The sequence below is a fragment of the Nerophis lumbriciformis genome, linkage group LG14, assembly GCF_033978685.3.
Source record: "Nerophis lumbriciformis linkage group LG14, RoL_Nlum_v2.1, whole genome shotgun sequence".
Lineage (NCBI taxonomy): Eukaryota > Metazoa > Chordata > Actinopteri > Syngnathiformes > Syngnathidae > Nerophis > Nerophis lumbriciformis.
This window is the reverse complement of record NC_084561.2, coordinates 4,422,535-4,434,897: the sequence shown is the minus strand read 5'-3', so window position 1 is coordinate 4,434,897 and position 12,363 is coordinate 4,422,535. Positions and strand designations below refer to the sequence as shown.

The following is a 12,363-nucleotide window of genomic DNA, read 5'->3' as shown; positions in this document are numbered from 1 at the left end:
ACATTTGAATGCATCAGTCTGTGTGCAATGAATAAATATAATGTACAAGTTACACCTTTTGAATGCAATTACTGAAATAAATCAAGTTTTTCAAAATATTCTAATTTACTGGCTTTTACCTGTATAATAAAAATCGAAAAACGGCCCTAATTTTGTTTCTTGATTTGCGTTTCAGATTTGGAAATAGAATGAACGGAAGTTACACGGACCGTTTTTAACCTCTTTCTGCTCCTTTTCATTCATAGTTGTATTCAATGTTATGTTCATTGTTTTATGTTTCTTCCTATGTTTCATTTTTTATATATGTCAAGACTTTCCAAAACAAGTCAAATTAGCAGTGACGTGCGGTGAAGTTGATGGCTGGTGAGGCACTGACTTCATCACAGTCAGATTTACAAACATATGAACCCTAAAGAGTATCTTATTCACCATTTGATTGGCAGCAGTTAACGGGTTATGTTTAAAAGCTCATACCAGCATTCTTCCCTGCTTGGCACTCAGCATCAAGGCTTGGAATTGGGGGTTAAATCACCAACAATTATTCCCGGGCGCGGCGCCGCTGCTGCCCACTGCTCCCCTCACCTCCCAGGAGGTGAACAAGGGGATGGGTCAAATGCAGAGGACAAATTTCATTACACCTAGTGTGTGTGTGACAATCATTGCTACTTTAACTTAACTTTAACTTTACACATACAAACTGTAGCACACAAAAAAGCACATTTAATTAAAAAAACTTTATTATGGTCTTACCTTTACTTATAAGTGCGGGAACAGTGGTGTTCGTGTTGGAGGAGTTGTGAATGAATGAAATATGAAATCCGTGCTGCAGTCTGCAGGTGTACCTAATGTTGTGTCCCTGCAGTCGTTCACGGCTCATCCGGCGCGAGCATTGTTGTTTTTGCACTTTTTGGCTTCTTGTTAAGTGACTATTTTTTGGGCGGATTCGGTCTTGCACGTGGAGGGTTTGGGTGTGGGCTTTGGTTGGTGTGGCGCTCCCGTCGGGGGGTGCATTCTGCGGCGGGGGTACATACCTGCCAACTACTCCGGTTTTCCCGTAATTAGTACGGTTTTCATCAACCTATTCCGGGTTACGGTTGCAGTGATAAAAAATACGGTTTTTCATTAATTAAAAACATTTTTTTTTTAAAGTTTTATTCACGAAATCGCGTAACAACAATGACAATCGACACTGCTTCCCGTAACTTCCTATCGAGCCATTCCGAATGCCATGCGCGAGGCTATTTATAGCACCGCTGCCAAGCAGGAGGCCATTGTTTCCAAACGAGCGAACGATCATGGAATCAGCCGGAGAAAAATCGCATACGAGTCTTAAACCGAAAAGAAAACTGCAGTCATTCCGTGAAGAATATTCAAAAGCCTATCCGGGAATAATTATCCGTTCCAAAAAGGGTGAAAACTACGCGAATTGCACCTTGTGCAGACAAGATTTTTCGATCGGACACGGAGGAATTAGCGATGTAAAAGACCACGTTGGGACAAAAAAACACAAGTCTAATGCCGTTGCTAGCGATACAAGTGGAAAACTTTCAACGTTTTTCGTCGCCCAAACAGATTCTTTGGATGTGATAAATGCCGAAGTTTTATTTACGGAGGCAATAATTGAGCAAACAAAAAGGTAATGACACCAATGTTATCTATTGGAATTGTTTAGTACTGTTATACTGTTAAAAGTGTTTATACTATTTATGCTTTCAAGTCCAAGTTGAAGAAATCTTGTTAAATGTTGACAGCATAACTACCAAAATACAGAAGTATGTCCTTCATATTTTTGCAGTGCTATTTCTGTTGAAAAGTTAAAATGATTACATTAGAGATGTGATGTGCCACTTTTCAAGTGTCTGATGGCTTAAATTAATTTTCATTCATTTTTCATATTTTGAAAGGCTTACAAAAAAACGACATTTGAATTGTAATTCCATGCTATTGACAGGACTATTAATTTGAATGAAGTTAGCTTACCATGTTTACAGTATGATCATTGTGATAGAAATGTGAATTTTAGGCACAGAATATTTTTTCCAATTGAACAAGGCAGTAGATTATACAAGCTTGGACAGAAAGTTAATAATGACACCAATTTTTTTTTTTAATGGAATTGTTTAGTACTGTTTTACCATTTGTTTACTGTAAAAAGTGTTTATACTGTTTATACTTTCAATGAACAAATTGAAGTCTTGTGAAAGGTTGACAGGATAACTGGCATTAACCGTCAAAATAATTTCAAACTATTGAAGTTAGCTTACAGAATAAACATGTCAATCAACCCATATGATTTTTGCTGTAATATTTTTGTTTTGAAAAGTCACTGTGACTGATAGAAAAGTGATGGTTTTAGCAACATTTTAACCTGTCTGAATGCAATCAATCATTTTGCGTCGGGGGGGCGAAGCTGAACCCCCCACCAGGACTTTGTCCTGGACCTACCGGGGCCTGCGGCCCCTGGACCCTGGCTACTAGGTTTTTCTGATTTCAAAAGTTGGCAGGTATGGGATTACTGCGAGCCTCACACAGTGCGTCTTCGCAGCAGTTTTATGATCGCTCAGCACAAGAAATACTTTACACACATACAGTTGTTGACAAAATACACTGTACATTATATACCTCAGCTAACTAAACTATGGAAATGTATAATATAATTCATATAGCAATACGGTCTCACTGCACAGCAGGCCAGCAGTTAGCCGAGTCCGCAATCCATGTTGAGGCACTGAGTGACGTGCCTCAACTGGCTGCTGTTCACCGCCCCGTCTCTTCTCAGTATTTGAACGGCAAATGTGAAAATTCAGCGATTTTGAATAAAAATAATCTAAAACTGGTGAAGTTAAATGGAAAATAACTTTATAGTATAATCACTGGATACATATAACAATTTAATAGATTTTTTTTTTTTTTTTACATTTTTTTTCTTTCCATGATGGCAGGTGAGACCCCCGCCATCAGATAAACCTATGGATAACGGAGACAAATATAATAGTCTCCTTCTTGTTGTGTGTGCAGTTGCGCACTGAGCTCCAAAAGCCGTAGATGTTATAACGTGACTTTATATAGAGGAAAAGTGGACGTGACGACCAGAGGTGGGTAGTAACGCGCTACATTTACTCCGTTACATCTACTTGAGTAACTTTTGGGATAAATTGTACTTCTAAGAGTAGTTTTAATGCAACATACTTTTACTTTTACTTAAGTATATTTATAGAGAAGGAACGCTACTTTTACTCCGCTACTTTTATCTACATTCAGCTCGCTATTCGCTACTAATTTTTATCGATCTGTTAATGCACGCTTTGTTTGTTTTGGTCTGTCAGACAGACCTTCATAGTGCCTGTGTTTCTGGTGACGTTTCACTTCGTTCCACCAATCAGATGTAGTCACTGGTGACGTTGGACCAATCAAACAGAGCCAGGCGGTCACATGACCTGACTTAAACAAGTGTGAAAAACTTATTGGGGTGTTACCATTTAGTGGTCAGTTGTACGGAATGTGTACTGTACTGTGCAATCTAATAATAAAAGTTCCAATCAATCAATCAAAAGTGTGAAGGAAAAAATATACTTTTTTTATTACTTTTACTTTTATTATATACTTTTTTTTACTTTTTTTTATTTCATCCCGTCAAAAGCCTCAAGACTGACCGCACATGAGGACGTTCCTGTCTTCACAATAAAAGTGCCGCTCCATCGCGCCTGCGCTTTCAAAACAAGAGTCTCCGAAAGCCAGCGCAAACAAGCTAGCAAGCTACGGAGTTTGACGCCAATGTATTTCTTGTAAAGTGTATAAAAACGAATATGGAAGCTGGACAAATAGGATGCCAAAAACCCACCACTTTCATGTGGTATTAGACAGAAAGGAGGAACTTTTCTTCTCCTCCATTTGAAAACGTGGACGTTATCATCACTACTGTCTGATTACAATCAATGCAAGTCATCAGAATCAGGTAATACACCAACTTATATTCTTGTCTTCGTTAAAGAAAGGAATCTATATGTTAAACATGCATGTATATTCATTAAAACACCTTTAACATGTAAACAAAAACAGCAAAATAAATACATATAAATGATATACTGTATATATATCAATGTATATGTATATATATATATATATATATATATATATATATATATATATATATATATATATATATATATATATATGAGTGTGTATGTTACTCATCAGTTACTCAGTACTTGAGTAGTTTTTTCACAACATACTTTTTACTTTTACTCAAGTAAATATTTGGGTGACTACTCCTTACTTTTACTTGAGTAATAAATCTCTAAAGTAACAGTACTCTTACTTGAGTACAATTTCTGGCTACTCTACCCACCTCTGGTGACGACAGACTGTCCTCACTCAGGTCCGGCTGGAAATCGGGAGAAATTCGGGAGAGAATGGTTGTCCCGAGAGATTTTCGGGAGAGGCACTGAAATTCGGGAGTCTCCCGGAAAATTCGGGAGGGTTGGCAAGTATGTGTAAGGGACAAGCGGTAGAAAATGGATGGATGAAGCTCTAAGGAAGGACATGGAAACACAAGCAGGTTTATGATAATTATTTATTTATCAGTGACTGATTCATTTCGCAAGTTCCCATGGCTCTGCATTAGCATACAAATTATTGTTAAGCAATCAATATTGTGCACAGTAAGAGGTTGATGCATCTTATGCAACTGTATTCGTTTTAGCATTCATACCAGTGGTGTTTACTTTCCTTGCAGTGGACTCAGTGGTGTTTACATTCACTGCAGTGTTAACCACACCCCTGTAGTGGCCACCGGATGGGTAGTACAGTGTGCTGCCATTCAGGCATGTGATTTTCACCGTGCCCGAGTAGGGGAGTTCGATGTCTGCTCGTCCCGCTGACAACTCAACGTTCACGGTCTTTCCAGCCGGGACCGTCACGCTGACCTCATCCGATTCTGTTATGGTCTCCTTGTGGGTCATTGCGGAGGTCTTCTCTCTCCCCAGTGTCAAGCTAAACCCACCGGACACATCCATCATAGTCGGAAACCCTGCTTTAACAGTCAAGTCCAGTTTTCCTTCAACCTTAGTCTTGGTGGTCCAGGCGGTAGACTTGGTCACAGATCTGCTGTAGGTACATTTCTGCACTTGAGGCTCAGTAGTGTTGTTCGTAAAAGACACTGACTTTATGTATTCTTTGGTGACCTAGAGTAAACAACCAGACACACAACACACAAAGACAGACAAACACAAAAAGATGCATATTGTTTAGGCAACACAAAAAATATTATAGCTAATGTTTGAAATGTGTTGCACTTGTCGTATTTTCGGACTACAAGGCGCACTTAAAAGCCATTCATTTTCTCAAAAATCGACATTCCCCCGATATGTCCGAAATAATTAGGGCCCGCATGGCCCATTGCAAAAAACGCCTCTTTGAGCTGCAATTTGACCCACTTAACATGCTTCAAAACTCACCATATTTGACGCACACATCAGGACCTGCAAAAATTGCCTTTTGATAAAAAAACCAAACCCCAAAAATAAAAATTGCGCTCTAGCGCCCCCTAGGGGGAAAAAAAACTAGACTGCCTGTAACTCCCACTAGGAAGGTTGGAGAGACATGAAACAAAAACCTCTATGTAGGTCTGATTTACACCTACCTTTCATAATTGTACATTCTCGGGCTAAAATCAACAGGAAGTTGGCAATTCCCCCTTCAAGACAAAAAAGTACTAAAAACAGACACTTTTGCCTCTTTGAGCTGTAATTTGACCCCCTTAACATGCTTCAAAACTCACCAAACTGAACGCACACATCAGGACTGCCAAAAAGTGTGATCTAATAAAAAAACCTAACCCCAAATCTCAAAATTGTGCTCTAGCGCAATTTTTTAATAAAACGCACAAAGAACTGTTTTAATAAAACGCACAAAGAACTGCTCCTCGGATGAAAAAACTGACAAAACTGCCTGTAACTCGCACTGGGAAGGTCGGAGAGACATGAAACAAAAACCTCTATGTAGGTCTCACTTACACCTACATTTCATAAATTGACAACCCCCAGCAAAAATCAACAGAAAGTTTGCTATTCCCCCTTCAAAACAATTTTTTTGTAAAAACCGGTCACCTTCCTTCAAAAACTATCTCCTCTGAGCGCGTTTGTCGTTTCGGCTTCAAACTAACACAGGAGAGAGATTAAACCCTTGTGTATAAAATAACAGAACAGCTTTTTAATACCTGCTCCGGTTTTGATTTTATGACCCTTCAAAGACCCGCTGCGCTGATGCTGCTGCGCTGCTGTTTTTTTAAGATGGCTGCTTAAAAGCAGGAAGCACCAACGTGCCCACACAATGCAGACAAGGTAGGTACACTAGACAAAAGTCTTGGGACACTTCAGACTAAAGGTAGACAAAAGTATTGGGACACTTAGGACTAGCACCTGCCAAATACGCGGGCCCGACCAATGCTGCTTGCAGCTTTAATTCTGGTTGTACTTACCGACCTCTTTTATTCGGTACATGGTGTAATCATAAGTGTGACCAGTAGATGGTAGTCACACATAAGAGATACGTGTAGACTGTAATATGACGCCAGTAAACAACACCAAAACGTTAAATGTTCCATTGAAAATAAAGAATATCACACACGGCACTCAAAAATCCGTCAAAATGTTTTAGTATGACTTTGAAGCCGCACTGCTTGATGGATTGTCGGCCTATTTCGGCTACCGTAGTCAGAGATACAAGTATTACTATGGTGTGTGTATAGGGACCGCAAAATGGCACCCATTCGCAGACATATTATCTGCCGTTTTGTTTCACAATATTATGCAAAACCATCCATCCATCCATCTTCTTCCGCTTATCCGAGGTCGGGTCGCGGGGGCAGCAGCTTAAGCAGGGAAGCCCAGACTTCCCTCTCCCCAGCCACTTCGTCCAGCTCCTCCCGGGGGATCCCGAGGCGTTCCCAGGCCAGCCGGGCGAGATAGTCTTCCCAGCGTGTCCTGGGTCTTCCCCGTGGCCTCCTACCGGTCGGACGTGCCCGAAACATTTTCCTAGGGAGGCGTTCGGGTGGCATCCTGACCAGATGCCCGAACCACCTCATCTGGCTCCTCTCGATGTGGAGGAGCAGCGGCTTTACTTTGAGCTCCCCCCGAATGGCAGAGCTTCTCACCCTATCTCTAAGGGAGAGCCCCGCCACTCGGCGGAGGAAACTCATTTCGGCCGCTTGTACCCGTGATCTTGTCCATTCGGTCATGACCCAAAGCTCATGACCATAGGTGAGGATGGGAACGTAGATCGACCGGTAAATCGAGAGCTTTGCCTTCCGGCTCAGCTCCTTCTTCACCACAACGGATCGATACAGCGTCCGCATTACTGAAGATGCCGCACCGATCCGCCTGTCGATCTCACCATCCACTCTTCCCCCACTCGTGAACAAGACTCCGAGGTACTTGAACTCCTCCACTTGGGGCAAGATATCCTCCCCAACCCGGAGATGGCACTCCACCCTTTTCCGGGAGAGAACCATGGACTCGGACTTGGAGGTGCTGATTCCCATCCCAGTCGCTTCACACTCGGCTGCGAACCGATCCAGCGAGAGCTGAAGATCTTGGCCAGAGGAAGCCATCAGGACCACATCATCTGCAAATAGCAGAGACCTAATCCTGCAGCCACCAAACCAGATCCCCTCAACGCCCTGACTGCGTCTAGAAATTCTGTCCATAAAGGTTATGAACAGAATCGGTGACAAAGGGCAGCCTTGGCGGAGTCCAACCCTCACTGGAAACGTGTCCGACTTACTGCCGGCAATGCGGACCAAGCTCTGGCACTGATTATACAGGGAGCGAACTGCCACAATAAGACAGTCCGATACCCCATACTCTCTGAGCACTCCCCACAGGACTTCCCGGGGTACACGGTTGAATGCCTTCTCCAAGTCCACAAAGCACATGTAGACTGGTTGGGCAAACTCCCATGCACCCTCAAGGACCCTGCCGAGAGTATAGAGCTGGTCCACAGTTCCACGACCAGGACGAAAACCACACTGTTCCTCCTGAATCCGAGGTTCGACTATCCGGCGTAGCCTCCTCTCCAGTACACCTGAATAGACCTTACCGGGAAGGCTGAGGAGTGTGATCCCACGATAGTTGGAACACACCCTCCGGTTCCCCTTCTTAAAGAGAGGAACCACCACCCCCATCTACTGGTACCTGCTGATGTGTATTTGAGATCTGCATAAGTCCTGAAGATTTGCGCACGTCCGCCACTGTAGTCCATGCTGATGCCGTAGTCGATAAGCCTTCGATACCTTCTTGTTATGGGACATTCACCCTCTGCTGTTGCCATTTCTAATATAAAGTAGTTTACTGTCAGTAAACTAGCCATAAAAGTGCTAAAACATATCGGTGTAGTGAGTTTACATTAGTCACCCACTGAACTTTAGTTATCAGACGGTTTTTCACGGGACCCATTTCTGGCGTTGTTGTTGCACTAGTGAGCCACGGATTAGAAGTAACTGCTCCGTTATTGATTGAAGTAAAGTCTGACTGTCATTAAAACAGTTAGCTCCATTTTTTGACACTTCTTCCACTCCCGTCCTTGCACGCTACACCGCTACAACAAAGATGACGGGGAGAAGACGGTGTCGAAGGTGAGCCACGTAAATAAAACCGCCCACAAAACGGCGCGTCCTGAAGAGACTGTCAGAAAGCGACTAGAAAATGATGTGTAAAACATCATCCATGCAACATTTTGACCGAGGAACCACAATTACATGTTATGTAGACCACAAGGAAATGTTTTGAATTTGCGCCTTTTGTATGAAAAAAGAGCTAAATAGACCCGCTCATCAGCAGGGTGCCCTATAATCCGGTGCGCCCTATGGTCCAAAAAATACGGTATCTTGCCATAATCTGACTTGGGTGATCCACACATATAAAGCACCACTCACCTGGGGTTTGTATAAGGCCAGGGTGGTATATTTCACGTTGCTTAGCACAGATGACTTGATGGTGTTGAGGAAGACAAATCCCAATCTGTCCAATTCCGAGCCAGCGTTACCTTCCAACCCCAGGCAGACTCCAGACCCCACGTCAATAGTGTGCTCATTCTTTAGGGGCCAGGCGATCATCTGTGCGCAGAAGTGGCGCTCGGAACTCGTCGTGAAGCGGATGCCACCTAGATGCGTCCCGCCACGGTTCTCCCACAGGGACAGCTTGGCGAAGCGCTCGTCAAGGTCGAACGTAAACTCCTTGAATTTCTTTGCATTTCCAAAGGTCATTACTTTCCCGTCGGTCAATTCCGCCCGCACGGCTTTGATCTGCGTGGTACCCACTGCCACTCCAATCTTCCTGAGGGTGGCACCATTTTTAAGGCCATTGAAAGTAAATGGTGTGCCTCCATTTCCACCAATGAGATGAAATTTAGTCGCCATGTTTAATAACCTGAAACAGAAACGTTCTTCAATTTATTCACAATCACTAGATTTCTAGAGGGTCTGCAGTATGACATTGTTTCCCTCCATGCCAGTGGTTAAACAAGCATCTATTGTTTAACAGCTGGCTTGTAGGTCTTTGCTCATTTTTTTTAAACTCAAACTGCTACGATTTAACTGAACGATTTTGCCTGATGTGCTTTTGTAATTGCATAACACCATACCTGCTAACTACTCCGGTTTTCCCGTAATTCGTACGGTTTTCATCAACCTATTCCGGGTTACGGTTGCAGTGATAAAAAATACGTTTTTTCATTAATTTAAAAAAAAAAGGGTGAAAACTACGTGAATTGCACCTTGTGCAGACAAGATTTTTCGATCGGACACGGAGGAATTAGCGATGTAAAAGACCACGTTGGGACACAAAAGCACAAGTCTAATGCCGTTGCTAGCGATACAAGTGGAAAACTTTCAACGTTTTTCGTCGCCCAAACAGATTCTTTGGATGTGATAAATGCCGAAGTTTTATTTACGGAGGCAATAATTGAGCATGGATTTCCAATCGCACTGGCTGATCACATGGGACAGTTAAATGTTTGTAATGCAACCTTTAAAAATCATTACGCGGTGATCGCGGTCCCAAAAATAAACTTTTCTTGCATGATAATGTCCAGAAAAATTCGCTTTATATTACTATAGAGTCCTTTTAACGAATGAGTTTGATGGTTTATCACAAACCTTAAATGAAAGAAGTCCTTTGTTCTCCTGCACCATGCATGCACTTTGGCCTTGCTTCGTGTTTGGTGCGCAATCCTGTCGGCTGTATTTCACAGCACGACATACTGTTAAAAGTGTTTATACTATTTATGCTTTCAAGTCCAAGTTGAAGAAATCTTGTTAAATGTTGACAGCATAACTACCAAAATACAGAAGTATGTCCTTAATATTTTTGCAGTGCTATTTCTGTTGAAAAGTTCAAATATTACATTAGAGATGTGATGTGCCACTTTTCAAGTGTCTGATGGCTTAAATTAATTTTCATTAATTTTTCATATTTTGAATTCTTTTGAAAGGCTTACAAAAAAACGACATTTGAATTGTAATTCCATGCTATTGACAGGACTATTAATTTGAATGAAGTTAGCTTACCATGTTTACAGTATGATAATTGTGATAGAAATGTGAATTTTAGGCACAGAATATTTTTTACAATTGAACAAGGCAGTAGATTATACAAGCTTGGACAGAAAGTTAATAATGACACCAATTTTTTTTTAATGGAATTGTTTAGTACTGTTTTACCATTTGTTTACTGTAAAAAGTGTTTATACTGTTTATACTTTCAATTAACAAATTGAAGTCTTGTGAAAGGTTGACAGGATAACTGGCATTAACTGTCAAAATAATTTCAAACTATTGAAGTTAGCTTACAGAATAAACATGTCAATCAACCCATATGATTTTTGCTGTAATATTTTTGTTTTGAAAAGTCACTGTGACTGATAGAAAAGTGATGGTTTTAGCAACATTTTAACCTGTCTGAATGCTAATAATCATTTTGCGTCGGGGGGCGAAGCCCTGAACCCTCCACCAGGACTTTGTCCTGGACCTACCGGGGCCTGCGGCCCTTGGACCCTGGCTACTAGGTTTTTCTGATTTCAAAAGTTGGCAGGTATGTAACACCTTGAATAAATCTTGTCAGTTTGACATACTAAGAAGTGTTAAAGTTGCAGGTATTCCAAAAAGCAAAAGCAAAACCAAACTAGATGTCCAATGCCTGAAGGACCTCTATTATCTGTGAAAGAACCTGAAAGTAGCCTACTCAGCTGCCCGTTCTAAAATCACTATAATTAGCGGATTGTAATTGGTCAAAAGTAGGCCAAATATAACCAAATATTTCCCTTTGGGTGGGCCTGAGTGTATTCAATCAACAAATGATAAGCATTATTTTTCCTTTGGTAGGGGCTAAGTTAGTGTGCTTTGAAAATCTTTGTAAAAAAAAAACCCAATAACATAAATTTTCAATAGGGAGCAAAGTCAAAGAAAATAACACTTTGCCAAAATGAAGGAATTTTTTGAAATTTTTTGACGGATAGCCATTGCGTCCTTTACGAGCTGAACATCTTGTTCTTTGATCGGTATAAATCGGTTGAGGAAATGTGCTAGGTGAAGCGAGCCAAAATAAAGGCCGGTGATCCTTCCATGTCCACAGCTCGTCAATATCAGATACCCAATGCTACTGAGCATGCATCAATGCTAAAGGTGTCCTCAAACTTGTTGCCCCGCGGCTCAGTGCTTGTACGTTGGAGTTTAATCCAGTAGACGAGACGGTAGCTTCCCCTTGTCTTCGGGTGGGGGGACGGGTACTGACTGTTGTTTGTTGCTCATTAGAGATGCACGGATAGGCAATTATTTAATCCGCAACCGCATCAGAAAGTCGTCAACCATCCGCCATCCACCCGATCTAACATTTGATCAGAACCGCACCCGCCCGCACCCGCCCGTTGTTATATATCTAATATAGACGATGCAAGGCATTAGTGAGGTTATAAAGCTTTTGCCTGTTAAAGAAAGGAGACTGATCCAATGCAGCACAGACATTCGCGTGCCACGCTGTCACGACCCAGACGCACACCAGTGCGCAATCATATGGGAGCCGCGCTGAGCGCACCTCCAAGCACGTCTCGCTGCCGGCGACGGCCGGGTATGGGCCCGACACTCCAGCGCCATCCATTTTCAGGGCTAGTTGATTCGGCAGGTGGGTTGTTACACACTCCTTAGCGGGTTCCAACTTCCATGGCCACCGTCCTGCTGTCTATATCAACCAGGGTGAGCCCCACCCCTTTCGTGAGCGCACTGCGCACGGAGTGACCCCTGTTACGTGCCCCCGGCAACAGGGGTGGCGGGCAGGTAAGCTGCGCGGGCGGGGCGCGCGGAGTGACCCCTGT

At 42.4% G+C, this 12,363-nt stretch overlaps 1 protein-coding gene across 1 annotated transcript; it reads right to left on the bottom strand.

The window, feature by feature from the left end:
* Positions 1 to 4,679: 4,679 nt before the first annotated feature.
* Positions 4,680 to 9,415, bottom strand: LOC133616845 (aerolysin-like protein). Its single transcript, XM_061976462.1, has 2 exons — positions 8,933 to 9,415; positions 4,680 to 5,183 (listed from the first exon to the last, which is right to left on the bottom strand). The coding sequence occupies exons 1-2, from the start codon at positions 9,413 to 9,415 to the stop codon at positions 4,680 to 4,682; spliced, it is 987 nt and encodes a 328-aa protein (XP_061832446.1).
* Positions 9,416 to 12,363: the final 2,948 nt, after the last annotated feature.

Excerpts from the sequence above, each read along its gene's own strand:
- LOC133616845 (XM_061976462.1), bottom strand. The coding sequence starts at position 9,415 with ATGGCGACTAAATTTCATCTCATTGGTGGAAATGGAGGCACACCATTT. Across the intron at positions 5,184-8,932 it reads TGGCCTTATACAAACCCCAG|GTCACCAAAGAATACATAAA; the intron begins GTGAGTGGTGCT and ends TGTTTACTCTAG.